General features: G+C 34.5%; 1 protein-coding gene across 2 annotated transcripts; it reads right to left on the bottom strand.

Moving 5' to 3' along the window:
• Positions 1-291: 291 nt before the first annotated feature.
• On the bottom strand, positions 292-15,393 carry LOC124367547 (acyl carrier protein, mitochondrial-like). 2 transcript variants are annotated; one of them, XM_046824477.1, is made up of 4 exons: positions 15,202-15,393; positions 9,600-9,716; positions 5,005-5,092; positions 292-524 (listed from the first exon to the last, which is right to left on the bottom strand). In XM_046824477.1, exons 1-4 carry the CDS (start codon positions 15,352-15,354, stop codon positions 433-435), a joined length of 450 nt encoding a protein of 149 aa, XP_046680433.1. In that variant the 5' UTR covers positions 15,355-15,393; the 3' UTR covers positions 292-432. The 2 variants fall into 2 exon arrangements, with proteins under 2 accessions (XP_046680433.1, XP_046680434.1); XM_046824478.1 differs by lacking the exon at positions 9,600-9,716 and adding an exon at positions 9,447-9,560.
• Between the last annotated feature and the right edge of the window lie 4,642 nt (positions 15,394-20,035).

Below are 20,035 nucleotides of genomic sequence, written 5' to 3'. Positions count from 1 at the left end.
CCTGTAGTGTTGCATTAACGGTTCCATTTGAGTACCTATCAACTAGTCCAACCGAGTCCCCATGACATTGATGGACATTTAATTTAATACTGTACTTCAAAGAGTAAAAGTCATAATTATTAAAAACTGGATGGAAATTACAAACAAAAAATCATGATCTTTATACAAGTGGCTGGTAAATATTAAGTAAATTCACCAAAAGTGTTTATTATACTCAAAATTAACACTTACAATACATACAACTTATAAACCAATAACAGATAGCCTGGGCAATGAACAAAAAAAAGTACAAAACCTTCAACAATTTATTGAAAACAAAATAAATGTAGATGTTGTGCAAGGGAATGACTCTTGCAAGTAAAGTCTAATCGCTGGATGACTTTTTACAATCTAAAGGCAAATATAATTCTACACTGAGGTGGTGAAGTAAAGTTACTCGTAAACGTCTGTCTTGTCACAGACGTAGTTGACAATGTCGATGGGCTTCAACAGCCTCTCTGCATCATCATCTGGGATCTCAAAACCTAAGGAAAAAAAAAACAGAATGTGGCATCATTCTTAGATAGATACAGGGTTGATTTAACTTAAAAACTAGAATGTTCCCCTGAAAAAGCGAAGAAAAATTTTCTGATGGTACAAAAAATTAAGATTTTAACATACTTCATGCACAAATGATTTCAATTTTTTGTTACATTATAACAGAAATTTGAAACATCAGATGACGCACAATTCAAGTTTTTTCATTGCGCTAACCACAAACTTTGTTATTTTTTCAGTATACGTAATTCAAATTTTATATTTACACTCATATACTTATGTAACAATAAGAAATTTTGACCCAATTCTCCACCAACCAAAAAGCGATTAAAATAATGTTAGATTTGCAATGCATCTGTCAAATCAAACAATATTTTTCTAATGAACCATACATGGTCTATATATTTATCAAACTATCATGCTTGTGAAATCAAATGAAAATAGTATACCTAAATTAGGAGCAAATCATAACTTTATAATGCTCGCCATATAAATTATCTATCATAACATAGCGTAGAACTTTTTAATAAAAAAAACCCACAACTGCAGGATCCAAATTCTTGTTATTTCCTCCAAAAAGTTTCTTACAATTTCACAAATTTGCATAAGTAAGAAAAAAGGTAAATCATTTTTCATTGAAACTTTAGTATACTCATTTAGATAATATTTTGAGGTAAACTTCTATATTCACTGATTTATGTAGTTAATATTAGACGTATTGTAATATAATAGTAATACACGATAATTATAGTACTTATTGATTAAGCAATTCTATTAACGTTACTGTTAGGTTTAATGACATATATCAATAATTATGTAGAATATATCTGTATGTACTAGGTAAACAAGGAAATGAACAAATACTATATCATTTGCATAAAATAATTATAAAAACATGTACAACTGCATGGCATACAGGATCTGTATAATAAGTAACCAGACTGACTTCAGGAAATTTTTTATTGGCAAAATATGTACAATTTTTCTTTGGAAATCTTCAAAGTAGTCCCCATTGGAGTCGATAACACGCTGATACCGTATTATCCAATCCCTGAACGCTCCCTGGAAGTCGGCAACCTCGATGTTGTCTAGAGCCCTCGTCGTAGCACGTTGAACGTTTTCCAGAGTCCCGAACCGCGTCCCCTTAAGGTGTCTCTTGATCTTGGGGAACAGAAAGAAGTCCGGTGGTGCCATATCTGGGCTGTAAGGAGGCTGTGGCAACGTTGCCCTCGACTGCTTTGCCAACTGTTCGGTGACGAGCAGGCAGGTGTGCGACGGTGCATTGTCGTGATGGAGAATCCACGAATCGGCAAATCTCCGGACGGACTCGGTGAACCCGGGCGGTTAGTCGACGGAGCACCTCTCTGTAGTACTGGCCGTTTACAGTTTGACCGGGTGGCACAAACTCTTTGTGAACAATGCCTTTCACGTCAAAGAAAGCAATGAGCATTGACTTCACCTTCGATTTGCTCATGCGCACTTTTTTCGGTCGTGGTGACGCCGGTGTGTGCCACTCCGAACTCTGCCGCTTCGTCTCAGGATCGTATTCAAAAACCCAAATCTCGTCTCCTGTAATAACGTGGTTAAAAAAACTCTGGTTCGGTTTGCAGTCGATCAAGGATTTCCGAAGCGACAGCAACATGACGCTTCTTTTGCTCATCAGTCAGGTGTTTGGGTACCAGCTTCGCGCAGATCTTCCTCATGCCCAGATCGTTTTTAATAATGTTTTGAACGGTCATCTTATCAATTCCGACCTCATCTGCGATAGCCCGAATGTTCAGACGACGATCACTGTTCAACACATCACGCACGTTTTGCACATTTGTGTCCGTGTGACTCGTTGATGGAGGGCCGACGCGCTGTTTGTCATGGACGGCATCGCGGCCCTCCCGGAAATTTTTGTGCCACTGACACACCTGAGTTCTGGACAGAGCATCCTCACCGTAAGCCTCTTGAATCATTTGAAGAGTTTCCGTGGCCGTTTTCTTGAGTTTGACACAAAATTTAATGCTAAAACGTTGCTCGATCGTACTCTCTATTTTCACTCCGACGGGGTAACTGAACATGCACTCCGCTCTCGCTCGATACTAACTCTCCAAGCGCTTGGAGGCAACTGCTGCAGCCCGGTTCCCTTTCACTAGACCCACCACCACTACAGCACCAGATACCGGTTAGCAGACGCTTTGACGGAGCGAGGCAGGCTCAGTCCGGTTACTTATTATACAGACCCTGTATATGAAAAAGATATAAGTTTTTTCAAGTTCTTAGCCCATTATAGGATGTTATTTTGTATGTTTGAAAAGTAGTATTGGAACTTTTAATACAGTAAATGAAAGGATGTAACATATTATATTCAACTATTGGCACTAATTACAGAGTTATAGAACAAAATACAACAGCTGCTTGGCACGCCAGTTGCATATGCATATACGTGCTTAAGACGTTGAGCTACTAACGAGCTGTGAGACAAAAACCATTCTATCATTGATCAATAACATAGTCACGTGGTATACAGCACATCTATAGACTAGTGATACATACTTCCCGCAAACTCAACAAGATTAAATCAGAACTACTATCACAAAACAAGGGAACAATCGTTTTGTGCATATACACAGTTATAGCATTTAGAGCATTGTCAGCCCTCGTGCTTATATGTATGGACTGCACGAGTTAAATTTGTATAAACAAAAATAGCCTAATTTAAATTCAATCACAAAAAGTATTTGCTCGGCCGGGACTTGAATCTGGACCTCTCACTGAGGTGTGTCTAGAAAAAATTCAGACAGGGCAATTTCCACTGTGTTTAGCAATGCTGCAAATAATTTTCAGTAATCCTGTCCATGACTTCTACCACTTGTTTTTTTTTTTTACTGCTTCAACAGGCTCAAATCTTTTTCTTTTTAAAGCTGATTTGACTTTAGGGAATAAAAAAAAATTATAGGGCTAAGGGCCAAGTCAGATGAGTAGGATGGACGGTCTAACCGGATGTTGTGCTTGGCTAAAACCGTCTTGACTGATAAAGCGTTGTTAGTGGGGGCATTGTCCTGGAGGAGGAGCCATAACCTGTATATGCTCATGTAAGGTACTCAGGACACTAATATATTAATACTGATTCACTGTTTGCCCCTCTGATACCCTGTGAAATTTGAGTCATTCCCAATACATTGAGTGATGTTTTTTTTAACGGGATCATAAATAAAAACAACCATGATTCATCACAAGTAATATTGTTGTGCAAAGAAGAATCTGCCAAACTCTTTCCTTGTCACTTCCTGTTAATTAAGACATTGCTCTGATAGCTGTCAAACAAGGTAGATTTTTTAAATATTTGCATCATGTTTTACTGACAATGGTTTGCCAGGAAGTGTGTCATCACTTGTATCTTCGGCCATCTTTAAATAGTTTAAACCACTCAAACACTTGTATTTGTGATTAACAATCATCACCACTTGTGGCAATTGAAAGTGCTGATTTTCCAAGTGTAAACAGAAATTTTATGTTTAATTATTGTTCTATCTGTACACTTAACATTTTTCCGATGCAGCGTAAAACATAAACTGTATATAATTGGCGCTACGGACAGGATGAATGCGGAAGCTAGATGAAACCTGACAACAGGTGGAGGGGGGAATCATGTGAGCGGCCATACGATGTTCAGCCTTACTGAATTTATTATGTAGCTACAATATTAATCCGGTTTCTTGCTAGCCACACCTGATATTTATATACATATAACTTTAACTAATTGATTTAATTTTTTCAACTGAGAATTTCAAATTTATTTGGTTAATTTTGAAATTGGTCACTCTGAACAGAATTTAACCCTTCCCACACCACTAATAAATCCATTGATTTCTCCAATGCCAAGTTCAAAGCCAATTTTTTATTATAAAATATATGCTATAAGAGGTAAACCCCAAAAATATTAAACAGGGAACTTTAGTTAAAATTAGCATATTTATTGATAAAAATAACTATTTACCATATAGTGAATTTAATCTAAATTCAAATCCTTGGTACAAACTAATAAAATTGATAATTTATATAAATTAGAGCTTTCCTTATCTAAGGTTTCACAGATAAGGTCTATCATCTGGGAAGACAAGGGATATATTTGGTTATGGCTCTGTAGGACACACACAACAGAAGTGCAGATGGACAGCACTAGACAAAGGGCACACCTTCCCCCTGCCGCACAGTGAAGGTCGTATATAAATACTTCCTTATCAACCACTCACAGAGCATGCACCTGCCATTTTGAAGGTCTTTTGTGGACTAAAATCTCTTCAAGAGACACAATGTGTAATATTGGATATACTCGTGTTTGGCGTTTTGGTCAGTCAAAGTGTACCATTCTGATATATCCGCACTCGGCGTAGGAAGGGTTAAGACAAATTAGTTACTTTTCCGTATTTAACCCTAAAACCTATTTTGTGCGATTAAACGCTAAAAATCTTTACTTACCAAACTCATCTTCCATAGCCATTATGACCTCAACATGGTCCAGAGAGTCGAGTCCTAGGTCATTCATGAAATGTGACTCCAGTTTCAACTGAAAAAGAGATCATAAGATTTAATTTTAACAATTAATAAAATAATCATATGACTTTTTGTATTAGAAAGCCTCAGATAAAGAGAAAGATCAATCCAAATCTATAACATACTCATATTCAGTACATTTGAAGTCTTACTAACTTCCTTGTATAAAACAGTTGCAGGAAAATATTATTTTACTTCTTGTTCAAAAAGGAAGCCATTGAACCTTCTCCAAACTTTTTTAGGTCTACACCATGCTGAGACTAACATCAAGTTTGAAATTCATACCTTGAGCAGCTACATAATCTATATATATAAAAATGAATGTTTGTATGTTTGTCCTTTATGGAATCGTGAACTATTGGACCGATCATGATGAAAATTTGTACGTATATGTATTTTTCCACGGAGAAGGTTTATAAGCTATGCCCATCCCTTTCCCGATTCAGGATTCCGCCCCACTGGTTACAGAAATACCCATAAGAAATGCATTGCAGCAAACATATGTTAACGTCTTTTCAAATTTTTAATCAGCTGTTCTTTGTAAACATATATTACACTTATAGTTTTAAAGCATAGAGTAAGCTTAAGAGAAACGACAAATTTTGTTTTTAAACTGTTTTTGCAATCACTGTTAAACATAGACTTTACTATCCAGATAATACAATTCAAATTTGACGTAAAAATTCACCTTTAACTGCAATATTTATTTAATATAAACCATGCTCATGCTTGATCAGAAGAGTAATGCAGATATCATAATTACTATCTTACGTTGGCTACAAATATAAAGAATGTTATAAAATCAACCTTAGTTGTTTTTTTTGACAGAAGTATGGTTCTCAAAACTCCGTGTGTACATATTCTCTCGATCGAGACAACAAAGCAAGCTCAATCGTGGCATCGGAGATATAACTAATTTAATCTAAAATTTATTATAGTAAAAAAAAAAAAATTTACTAAGTAATATAAGGACTTCGGTTCTTAAGATTTGCGTGCGAAGCCGTGGGTAACAGCTAGATAGAGGCAGGAATATGGTACATACCTTCATAATACGCCCAAGAGGCTCACGATGGAACGACTATCAATTATCTCAGCAATGTTTAGAATGTGATAGAAAAAGAATAAGTGAATATAGTGTACTGTTTTCAACGGGAAATTGCGTGCGAAGCCGCGGGCAACTTTTGCAAAAAATTATTGAAATGCGCAGCAAAGCGCGCCGGGCCCGCTAGTCTATACATATAAAAATGAATGTTTGTGTGTTTGTCCTTTATAGACTCAGAAACTATTTGACCGATCATTATGAAAATTTGTATGTATATGTATTTTTCCATGTAGAAGGTTTATATGCTATGCCCATTGATGTAACTCACCACCAGGAGGCGCTGCAAAATATATAAGTTATCAAAGCGCCTGCACATTGTAAACTACAATTACGAGATAGTTGTGTATAATAACCACACACTATGTGAAGGCGCTAAGTTTTTATGGATATTTGTCTTTCAAATGAATTTCTGTTTGGCCTTATAGCTTGAATGTTAGACCACTTTATTATTAAGTACATGTACGTGTACAATGGCTATAAACATACACTTTTGGCAGATTTTCTTGATAGTGTCAACAAGGTAAACTCTACATCGGCGTTGACAATATAATTCATTTGAACCAGAAGTGCTCATACACGAGCAACGCTTACAAAAAGTATGTGAAGCCGCGGGGAACAGCTAGTTTTATTTATAAAAAAAAAAACAGAGTCAAATGAAAACTTAATGGTGGTTAGTGGTGTCTTAAGCAAGACATCACTGTGCATAAATTTCTTGAGCATTATTTTTACTTTAACAAATCATCTAATGAGGTATGGTTGAGTACCCTGTACATCAAAATACAATATTTTTCATATATCTGGGAATATACGTATGTAATCAATGTGAAACACACAAAACCAATTTAGAGATAGTTAACTGTATAAAGCAAACATTGAACACACAATTGCATTCTTTGAATCTCAACTGTCCCAAAACACCATGGGGTACCTAAACAATTAAGCAATCTTTTATCTGACGGTGTACACGATAGGTTGAGGATATATTTCTTTAAGCGTGGTATCATATTTAACAAACCACCAAGATTTGTGAATTGCCAAACATAAAAATACGATAAGGAAATGCATAGCAATGTGTACCCATTTGGGCGCATGACGCGCTTCACGCAAGCCTAGATTCTACCTGACACGTCATCGTGAACGTGTTAAAATGTTTGGTGCCATAAAAACATTCATAATTAGAGCAATATAGCTTTTTTACATACACCTTTCGGTAGTAATAATTACCAATAAACCCTTGGAAAAGTGTATTTTATACTGCAATAAAGGGAAAACAATGACACTTTATTTGATATTTTTATGATTTTAATCTTACAATGTAAAAGTATTGCTAAACATGACTGCTACATTGTACAAATGTTTAAGCAGATGTATCATGATACAGTCAACAGAATTCTGTATGGCACTATACGATTCCCATACAGAAATTAGTATTACCATGAAACGCAATATAACTTGTGAACACAGTGTACTCCTGTATAACTCATGGGGGATTACAGATCAGATTATTTGACAATAAATTAAAATTAACAAACTTAAGAATTACTTCAATCCAATTTTTTTTAAATTTTACAACTTAAAATGTATAGTATGCACTTTTGAACTTAAAACTCAAGTAAATAAGTTGTAACTTTATATGATGCAAAGTAATTACTATTGACAACATTTTGTTTTATTTAACATAATTATAGTGAGTTTTGGCCAATTACAGCCAGTCATATCAAAATTTCATTGTCATAATTTATAAATATCAAGCAATACATTTAAAAATGTCTATAGAAATGTATATTTTCTATTACATCTGAAGTCTGCTGGTTGGAAAAACTCTAAAAGCTTACTTTAAGAACGCATACGTAGAGCAACCATTTCAAGTCTGCAAAAGGTTCAAAAATACTTATAACTAACTTTAACCATGTCTAAGAGACTGCCTCTGATACAAAAGTATTTACTGCATATAAAAATATATATATACACAAAAACGAAGAAGGTATAAATGGGCTGTGACAGTAAGAAAAATATTTATCCATGGAACGTAGTCAAAAATTCCTGCAATTGATGTACAGAAAATTTCTATTCCGTGGCACAATTGCCGAACAGAGCACTGAAGTATTTTCTATTCTTTCTATTACTTCTGTTGAAAGCAATAAGTTGTTTCCAACATCTGTGCTTTATTTTTCAAATGTTTCATTTTTTTCAAAATATTGCAGTGTAAGAGTGCTTTAATAGACGCCACTCAAACTGCGAATATGATCTTCGAAGGTAGATGACCCCCCTTCATTTCTACTGATGAAGGCAGTGTTGATAAGATAAAAACATTCATCATGTTCTAGATAATTGAACACAGACTGTTGAATACATATTTTATTGATTTCAATTGGGATTTCACACAGTAACGTTGGCAACGTTATTCTCTTGATGATTTGAATGTGTATTATGAAGATCTAAACATGTATAGGGTAATTTAGTTTACAATTTTAAAACTATTGGTATATGTTTCTGAAAGTGTTATTCCCTGAGAAAGTAAAATTAAATATGTCCAGATTTACGAAAGCTTTAAGAAGGAATTGTGGTAAGCGATGACACAATATAAATTACAATCATGAAAAGAAAGTTCTTGATAACCACCAACACATCAGTAATTTGAATCAAAACAGAATAAACAGCAGATAAATAGATTTTTTTCAACAGTTTTCTGAATAGTAGTATAAGAAAGGATACCGGCTTGGCACTTTCACCAGCAGTGCTGCCAATAGCGGAAATAGGAATCTTTCTTCAACATATCCATACTTGTATAAAAAAAGTAACAATTTGAGGAACTTTTGGACTCTACCATATTATAGATTAACAATAGAGTTTTGGTTCTAGTATGTCTAAATTTTAAACAATAAAAAGGCAACATGTTCGAAATGAAATTTGTAATATTTATTATATTAAATGGATTATCCAAAATCTCAGGTAAAATGGAATGACCAATGGAAAAATCAACAAATTTAAATGAGTTAAACGGTAGATCATTAGGAAGCATAAAATCAGAGATCATTAATTTTAAAGTTTTATTAAACACGCATAAAAATTACATATATAAAAAAAACAAAAAACATCTTAAATCTATTTAAAAAGTGAAATGGTTTCCTTCTCAATGTGGTTTTTATGAAGGCCTAATGCATTAATAATGTGTTCTTTTCAAACCCTGAAAAGTAGTTAAAATTACCTGGTAAAGCTCGAGAAATTATATATAAATACAGAAGTAGCCTAAATCGACAAATACCTTTGCTGGATCAACTTTATCGTATAGTTTGAGGACCAACAGAACTCTATCACGTATAAGCTCTAGAGTTAGAGGGGGGTCCATACTGTAGTGCCGCATGGCCGTTTGTGGCACCTGAAAAGTAAAGCAAATGTAACTAACAAAAATAAGTACCTCTTCTCCGTGAATTTTGTCATAAGCCTTGCACACTTTCAGAACTCTTTCTCCTATCGAAGCTTTAGACTGTTGGGAGCAGAACCTTCTAGCATCTTCACACACCCTCGTCACTTGCTGTGGAAGAAAAACATAAAATAGGACACAGCTCACTATAAAAAAGGTGTTTTACATTTAAACATGTAGGTATTGGTATTTAAAAATTTAATACTTGTCCAGTTTTTAAGTTACCTTAAAAGATTATGATAAATATTACTCTGTTGATTCTCTTATACGCTCTACAATTTAATTTATTACTTCAATAAGACCCTGTCTTTTTTTATTTCCATTCTTTCAATGCTTTCCTCATTTTTCACCAGCACCATTCTTCCACACCTCTCTTCCAGTACATTTCTTTCTATTTTATTTACACTTCTTAGTAGTCTTACACTTAAAATAGTAAAATAGTCAAATTTTACAACTTGACTTTCTTTTAAAGTAAGAATGTTTTATTTTTGTATCCACTAACTGAAAATGGTGGAGTAGAATGCTAAATTACACTTGGTTATTAAATTACTAAATTATATTTGGTTGGATGGAAGGAATATAATGGTTGGCTAAAATATACAGGACTATACAACAGCATACCAACTAAGACAATGTGGTTGTAAACAAGTGTACTGACAGTCGTTTTCTTTCATGAGTAATATTGTTATTGAAAGAAAAACGGTTTTAATGATTCAACAAAAGATTTGGTTATTTCTTATCTATACGAGGTCTGTCCAAAAAGTATCCGACCGCTGACCAGTAGGTGGCCGCAGCATAACCGACTGGCTCGAACCGGTTATTGGAGGGGAGGTGGGAGCCTACTCCTTCCCATATTAGGCATTGAATACGATCCGGTCACTCAGTGAGTCACGGCGCTCTGTTCCATGCAGTACTGCTGTGTGTGTGCGTCACATTTCAATATGACTGAACGTGTTGAGCAGCGCATTTGCATTAACTTTTGCCAAAAACTTGGCCATTCAGCATCAGAGACAATTACTATGATACGGAAAGTTAATGGTGACGTGTCTATGGGCGATACTGTCGGCTTGAAATCGCACAGGACAATCTGGATTTGATAAAAAGTGACCAAGGGCTATTTATACCCAGCAGGGATCACTTCTGGCTGGTTTATACCTACCAGTTGAATCCACCACTGGGCACAGCAAAAACCGATGTGCCACTTCAATCTGGGCAACCTAATGGATGTCCAGTAGCGGCACATCACTAACCGCAAATGTTGAGATTCTGGGGTTCATGGGCAATTCGATAGGTCTAGTCCACTGTGGAAGATGACTGTTGGAGTTGGTGGGGTTTGTTCCCTTACCTCAGAGGCTCTTGTTAACCTCAACAAGGGTGTGCCACCCCCTGCCTACTTTGACTGGAGAGGCTGGTTCAGAGCTGGCCTCCCCTTCTTCCGGAATGACTTTGAGATGTAGTGCCCTAATTCTTCCTCATGGATCTCGATAGGAGGCGGCCCCTACTCCCTAACCTTACCCATCCTGAATATCCTATTACTCAGGAAGCAGCGCAAAGGTTCTTACAGAACTAAGTGCAATTTATAAGCTTCTTGTCCTAAGAGAACAAAAAAAAAAAGAAAAAAAAGGGCTATTTAAAAAAGTTATTACTGGTGATGAGTCATGTGTTTATAGCTACGACACTGAAACAAAGGCTCAATCTTCACAGTGGAAAACTCACGAAGAGCAACGGCCGAAAAAAGCAAGACAAAGTCAAAGCAATGTCAAGACAATGCTGACAGTTTTTTTTTACCAGGACGGCGTTGTTCATCACGAATATGCTCCAAGAGGCCAGACATTGAATAAGGAGTATTATCTTGAGGTCCTAAGGCAGCTACGAGATGCACTGCGAAGGAAACGACCTGAACTGTGGACAAGCCGTGACTGAATCCTGAACCACGACAACGCGCCAGCTCATTCCTCAAATCTTATTCAGCGTTTTTTGGTCAAACACGACATCAACCAACTACGACAGCCTCCCTACAGTCCTGACATAGCTCCTTGTGACTTCTGGCTATTTCCGAAATTAAAAATTCCTTTGAAAGGAAAAAGATTGGACGATGTTGAACAAATAAAAAAAACTGCAACGAAGGGCCTGGTAGCCATTCCGCCAAATGAATTTAAGGAGTGTTTCCGGAAGTGGGAGGAGATTACCGTTGCCGCCGAGTAACGTCAGTTCATGCCAGACGTCAAGGTCGGATACTTTTTGGACACACCTCGTATGTATTTCTGGAACAGCAGAGTTTTGTTGAGATCAACAACTGCGTCCAACATTTCAACAGCCTCAATCTTAAGACAAATTCTGCAAAATCTAATTATCTAAATTTTGCTTTGCGATCAGTAGACAGGCATGACGAGCCAGCTGTTATGTTGGCTGACACAATGCTGGAAGAAGTCTACTGCTCGAAATTCCTGGGAATATACCTAGATCGAGGGTTGACTTGGAATAATCACATCGATCACGTTTGCTCCAAATTGGCCTCAGGCATTTATGTTTTGAGGTCTCTAGCCAAATACTGCCCTATTCAGGTTCTAATGATGGCGTATTATGGCTTGATTTACCCCCATCTCACTTACGGGTTGGTGTTGTGGGGAGCCTGTGCAAACAATCAATTTATGAGAGTGTTCAAGCTGCAAAAACAAGCGATCCGCATTATCGCTCTGTTGAAATTTAGAGAGTCGTGCAAGGAAGCCTTCAAAAATTTACAACTGTTGACGCTGCCCAGTCTCTACATCTTGGAAACAACTCTGTTTTGTATGTCTAAATGTACCATTATGAATGGCCGAGACATACATGTGTATGAGACTAGAGGCAGAGATAACTACCGAACTGTTAGACACAGAACGGTGGTTTATGAACGCTTGCCTTCACAGGCAGGTGTTCATTTCGTCAACAAATTACCAAATTCAATAAAAAACACTCCAACGCCTAAGGTGTTAAAACTCGTTTGAAACGCTTTTTAGTGTCACAAGCATTTTATAATGTAGACGAGTTTTTAGCATATGATTGGGAGACCACCAATTAAAAAGACTGACTGAATCCGTCGATGGAAGTGGGAATCATTGGCGAATGAATGGATGTATGTAAATTGTATGTCTGAATGAGATCTAAATTGTGGGGTGTATGACAAAATTCTAGCAAGTAAAAAGTTGACTTTTGCCATGCATTATAGAATGTTCCGGCAATAAAAATCTGATTTGATTTGATGTAGTGTGTTTGGATGGTTCAAAAATTGCTGTAGTGACACTGATACTGTGACCCCTGCATTGACAGGCCAACATCAGGAAATACATACAGTAAAAAAATTGTGAGTATTATTTTGGAAAGAAAAAATTCAGTATTATTTTAGGAAGAAAAATTGTCAGTATTATTTTGGGAAGAAAACCTGTTGATCATGTCAAAAAATTATCTAAGTAGCCTAGAAACATGTGTTGTATTTAACCAGAATAGACGATGATCAATGCATTGAAAATTTAAAAAGATAAAAAATACTGACAGACCTATTCTGGAATACATGCAACAGTAATAGACTTAGGAAATAGAAATATTTTGTTACTGTGGTATTATCTGGGGGCCACTATTTTTTTCCTGACAGTTTACCTTACCAGGAGTCTAAAAAATATATTAGTAGGAAGAACAGACTTTATTTGACTTGGTGTAAAAATTACATGTCATTACGACGATCAGTTCTTGTTTTCTGCCTCCCAAAAGGAAGTGTCAGCGAGATGTAGACCACTCTGTACATATCTACTATTTGTTATTAGCCTATACATTAAAGTCAACATTTACGAACATTCACATTAACTGAACTTTAATCTGGGTACTATTGAGGGATGCTTTTCTTTTTTCACCAAAAGTGCGGAAGCCGCCACCGAAGCCCACACTGATGGCCATGGGCATTTATGATCGGAACATCCCTGATCTCAGATCACGTACTAGATTGTCCAACGTGATCTGATGTCACACTGAAAGTTCATATATTGTATAATTTTTAGTTGGACACAAAATTTTATATTTCTGTACGATTTTTAGGTAGGGTACGATAAGCGGACCCGGTTTTTTATATTGAAATTGGCAAACGATTTTATTTAATCATAACCATCGAAAAAAACAATTGATACTGATTAATTATTTTGAACAATTAACTTAAATAATCTATATCAACAGCTCTAAACACTTTCAAATAATACTTGTAATGTAATATTTCAATTTTATATAAGTAACATTTGATATTAAAAATGGCAGTCAACTTTAGAAAACTACACGACATTGCTTTGAAAAATAAGACATGATTTTCGTAACTTCAACATGTTGGACTCATACCAAAAAAAAACCCATTATGTGAAATTTGTGGGAAAGAAACAACTGTGACTGTGAGAGGAGCAAATATGGTCGTCTTCAGTTTTCCTAATTTTGGTTATAATAATTTGTGTGATCACTGTAAATATTAAATTCATATTTTAATTTAAAACATGATTGTTATTGAGGACTATATCGATTGATAGTATAGGATTTGAGATGCGAATATTAGGTATCGATGATTACATTCTTCGATATAAAAAACCGGGTCCGCTTATCTTACCCTACCCATATTTCTTTTCTTTGTGTATCAAAAGTGGTGTCCATTTTCGTCTATATCTTCCTCCTCATTAGATATTCTGTAAGTTGATAATTAGTTTTATTATTTATAAAAGTTTCTTTTTTCCGGTTATATTTGTTATTTTTAGTCTTATTTTATTTTAACTACATCAATGTTTCTTGTGTAGGCCAGTTGGCCCCTGAGTATTTCACTTTTCTGATGTCAGATCATGTTGGACTAACTGAGCACTCACGTGTTCTGAGCTTGAATTTAGGTAGGTCTACTATCTCGAGGATGTTTTTCTTCTTTTCCCAGAAATACAGAGTGACGCCACTGAAGCACTGATAGTCAGACATTTCGGATCAGCACTATTCTAATGCAATTTTAGTTACATTATTTAGTAAGTAGACTCTATAGTTTGTTTTGTATTTATCTTAAAATTACGATAGCCTAGTGTTTATAAGTGATTAGGTTAGGAGTTGTTCACCTACTAGGTTAGTATTAGTGTCTTGGGATTAATTCTTTTCTGTGGATGTAATCTATAGGAATCTGTTTCACACTGCTAGAGCCTTGCAGTACAAGAGTTAAGCACTACAATTAGGAAAAGTAACCAAACATGAACAACTTGTAAACATTTGCTTTTTTTATATTCATTTTAGTCGAATCATACATCTGTTTCCAAGATAAAGAATACAGTAATATTTAAAGTTTCAGGCTTAGACTTGATCTGTTTTTCATTCTGAAAATGGTGTTTGGATTAAGGTTATTATTGCAAGGGCATACACATTACCTAGAAAATTTACCAAGAGGTAAAGTAAATATATTAATATTTTCAATAAGAAAGTTCAAAAAGCTTAAGGTTGATTTGAACAGATATTTAAGAACTGTAATAATTCAAGACTACAAGTAAATTAATTTAATCACTGAAAAATAAGCATCAAAGATAGGGTTGTAACACAAAATAGAAGTCAAACAACTTACTAGCTTGTGTAATGCTATTCGCTTGCTGTATGTTAAATTTGAAATTGAACATTTTTGTTGCAGCCCTAATAAGACAGATTTCGTAAAGGTCGATCTTAACACACAAGAACTAATTGCTAAGGAAGATCGGACACCTTGAACAAGGGCTGCCATTTTTACATTCACACACACAGGAGAAGAGACAGACGAAAAACTAGAAAAAATAGTCCCATGATGCTTTGGTTTGCTCAAAGAGGAAAACAAAATAGTAGTAGATAAGAAATACAAAGAGTCTTAGGAGTCGCTCAAGGACATGAAAAATAACATTATCCATATAAATATTCTTCGTTGTATCCGACTTAGGTACTGTTCTTTTGGCACTAAATCTTTTGGAATCATGTTTGAGTAAATCAATCAACAGGTTGAGTGTTTGCAACATAAATATATGGAATAACAACTTGTACAGTGTGAATATTGGACATATTCAATGAAATGGGAGTGTTTATTAAAATGTGTACCTTGTCGAAATTCTTGGTTTACCTGTAAGGAATACTCATTTCGGTAAAGTAAATATCCTAAAATCATTTCTCCATAAAATAAAAAGTTTAATTGTACTCTTTCTTTCAGTGGTTTGATTAACTTGCCTAAAGTATGCACATTTAATACTGGTAATGAAGTTGTAAGTATTTGTACCATTTGCGTTCATTACTTATTTCAACTGGTAAACATAAAATTTACCAACTACCACTAAAAATAAAATGAAAAAAAAAATAAATTTATGGATCCTATGATGAGAAACATCTGATTTTTGTTGGAAACATATTTTTGTTGTTGACTAAATATGGAGAGAATGATCGCTCGATACAAGAGAAGAAAATGCCGTTGAATGTTTAAATTATAATTTTATTAATTCTTAAACATTATATTATATGTGGCCTTACTAAATATGTCCTTAAGTTCAGAAGAACATAAAAACATCCCTCGGAATAGCACTTATCAAGAAATGTACTAAATTTATAGATAATAAGTTTAATCACGAAAGTCTGGTCTAAGTAACAATATGGGCTGTGGCAGCATTCCTCGGTGCTAGCAATGTAACAAATAACTCTCTCGAGATAGTATCAGGTAGTATATTAAATTTCGCTAGACCTTACTAACAACTACTCGGCATTGATTTAAAATAGTAATTTGAAAGCTATACATTAGAAGGGCCTTTCCTCACGTATTTTTACAACAATTTTTCTCACACTTCGACAAGAAATAGATAAAATACCATATTAACCGTAACCGTCAAAAATAAGTTTTCTTAGAGTAGTACTCAGATACCATGCTGTAATTGGAGTGGTAGTAAGCGGATTCAATAGTAACCCTAAATTTCAAAGGTATCGCAAATATTTACATATTACTAACCAAACATTTTAAGCAGATGAATATTTATTTATATGTCCCTTATGGATAATGATATCACCCGAGTTTTTTCTTGTAAGTTTCTATATAACCACCCTCACTCCTCACCTTGATTGTAGGTATGCATTTGAACATTTAAAACATTCAAAGAATAACCGATCTAACTATTTCAAAACTTTGAAGCAAAGTCACCGATATAATGATCGCCGACACCTAATCATTGATTTCTAACCACTTAACATTTATCATTATTTACTCTACAACTAATCACAATTTTTATGGTACCAATCAATTTGAAATTTGCGCCCCGGGTAAGGTGACTGAAAGTAGGGCCTCGAACTTCCAACGAACTAGGCTGGGCACTACAACGTGAGAGTGATTTAAAATAAAATCTTTGCAATAACTTCTACAATGACATTATTTTCATCTTTCAACTGTATATTTTTTTCTTTTACACCACTTAGTCATGTAATACTTCAATAAAAATTACTTACTAATTTTAGAAATAGGATACTAAAGTTTTATAAATTTGGCATATCACAATTTATTTACATAACTTTATATTATTCTTTACAGCGTTATAATATAGACTGTAGCCTAATAAACGTTCCATTTAAAAACCTGAGATAAATTAGACGTTATTTATTAACTACCAATAGCATTATGTCAATACTATTTCTTTTTTGACCTTATCATAGAATCGAAAATAACGTTATAATAACGTAATAATCTACTATGTCATAGTTATACACAGAAACGATAACCCAAGAAGTCCTACATAATTTTGTAAACAAATGTTTAAATGGGTTTACATTTTCAGAATTTATGTAGCATTAAACACTTTTTGAACATATAAATTCGAACATGATTATGTACAAGTATTTATTTCTGGACCGATGATATACATTTGACACAAAACTGTTAAGGTAAAATTATTTAAATAATATATATATATATATATATATATATATATATGTGTGTGTGTGTGTGTATAATGCGGAGTGTTCTATAAATTAACCACACAAACAATTAATAACAATTTTAAATTAATTATAAATAACAATTTTAACTATTATAATTATATAAAATGACTACAACATTCACACAAAACAAATATTTAGTATTTAATAAATGTTGTGAATCAAAAAGTAATTTAATCGTTCACTTGTAATTCAATACAACTAACTGATTGTGTGACTCGCTGCAGCATCACATCTGGATCTCTATGAGGGACTATTCAAGGATATAGGGAATTCTTTCGATTAAGTGATTTATTAAATGGGCTTTACGTTTTAAAACTATACTGAGACCAGAAAAATTAGATAATTTTAGATTAAAGTAAGACAATTATTTTTAAATAAAGATATTCTGAATAGATTAATTACGAGGTTTTGCTGTGTCTTGTGTTGTAAGCGTGATCTAAATATTAAAATTACTCGTGCTTTGAAAAATACATATCAAGTATTGGTATATCAAGCAAAATGCTTACCAATGTTAGAGCACTACTTGATCGGGAGAAGGACAGCTCACCCGTTTGTCTAAAACCCAAACTATTATCAGAGTTCTTTCTGTAGATAGAAAACAATTGAGGGCTCTTTCTTTAGACGGAAGACAATGGAGGAACTGGCATTACAAACACCAACTGTATCAAAAGTCTAGCTTAGATTACAAAGAAAAACTCAAGCTATTACATTCGCTCGAGCACAGGGTTGTCCGAATCCACTTTAGAATAAAAGCACATTAGCTTCATAGACAGTAAGCCATATTCTGTTAAACAAAGTCTACATTGACGTCGTGCAGCAAGGCTTCGTGTGCTGTTTTTGACCAACTCTTCAAATGTTTGGAAAGTTGCACGTCAGTCCCTCTTACCTAGACGTTGGTGTGTAGCAGGCACGGTTAACTTACATTCGGTGATCCTGCCAAGGTTTTGTTTTCCTTCTTTGACTATGGGCGCTAGTTGAGTAGTGCACGATGAGATGCACTAGTTTAAATACCTCGTTTCTTATCGAATGAGATCCTATACTGCAGTACTAATATTCAAATATTAGCCTTTACAAGACATTCATATGGATATGAATTAATTACTCACGTTCTTTACAGTTCTTATTTTATAATTTAATTAAATCTTATTAAGTAATGACGCTCATGGACTCAGTATTTTATTTCTTCTCATTTATAAACACTTTTATGTTGTATATTTCAATGATCTATATGTTTATGGTGTATTGCAGTCTAAAAAAATTGGGCAGTTTGAACGAAATGTTTGCAAACCAATGTTGACAGAATGATTACTATTTTTTTGCTGTTTCAATATAGTTTAATAAATTTAAAATTAGTGCCACACTTAAGGTACCATAAACCAAGACCTCCAGTTTCCGGAGGGTTAGAGGAGTTCAAAATCGGTGTCAAAATAATAATATTTGGAGTGTGATATCAAGTATATTAATGGGCGTCTTTCATTAATTCATGGGCAAGTATATTAATGAATTAAGACACAATGAACTTTAATGTGTCAATGATGTTAGTTTTATAAACATGTTCACAAATTAATGTTCAATCAAATAATTGTAACTATGGTTCATATCCGTAGATTTGGGAAAGTAAGAACAAATTATATTTTTAGCTGTCACTTTATGGATAAGTGCTAGACTGGTTTTTCCTTCAAGTACACGACTGGTGTTGTTAAACATTAACTTATATTGCAGTTCATTAAATTATTAATTGAACAGCGCATTGAAAGTTAAGTATGTTTGGCCCCGAAATCTCTGAGGGGTGCCCGGAATACCGTGGAGTATGGGGTATGAAAAAGCCCCAGATCAGTAGGGAGGTCCGTGGGCCTTCCACCGAGAAAAAGGTCCTAAAATAATTATTTTATAGTACTTCTGATCTAACAAAAGGAGGGCAAAGATCAGGTCAGAATGTATAAAGTTCAGTACAGTGTATACAGGGATAAATAATATATATTCTGCAATAAACAGACTTTATATGTAGTGTATTAAACTAAAAGAAAATGTAATCATAACAGTAACAAATTAAGGTTAAGTTTAAATTATAAGTCAAGACTAAAGCTAAATATTGATGTCTACTCTCGGATCCAAAAGTATAGATATCCAAATTTGAAAGTTGACGACAAACTGAGTATTAGAGCTACAATAACGAGAGTTGTATTAAATTTTAGTGTGTTTATTTCTGTGTTTATACATATAACCCTGTTTACTAACAATACATTCCAGTTTTTATATCGATATCAACGAAAAATGCCGGTTTTTTGCGCTTTTCAGCCAAACTGTAACTTTGAACATTCATAACTCAGAATCCTGTGATCCAATTTATATGTGTATACACTAGATAGACACATGTGGTCACAATACAGATATTTTACAGTTATATGTTTTGACAAATAATGATATGCTTAAAGTTTATTGAAGTCTAGTAAGACAAGGCTGCA

Source organism: Homalodisca vitripennis, chromosome 8, assembly GCF_021130785.1.
Source record: "Homalodisca vitripennis isolate AUS2020 chromosome 8, UT_GWSS_2.1, whole genome shotgun sequence".
Lineage (NCBI taxonomy): Eukaryota > Metazoa > Arthropoda > Insecta > Hemiptera > Cicadellidae > Homalodisca > Homalodisca vitripennis.
The sequence above is the reverse complement of the archived record's forward strand: the minus strand, read 5'-3'. Positions and strand labels throughout refer to the sequence as shown.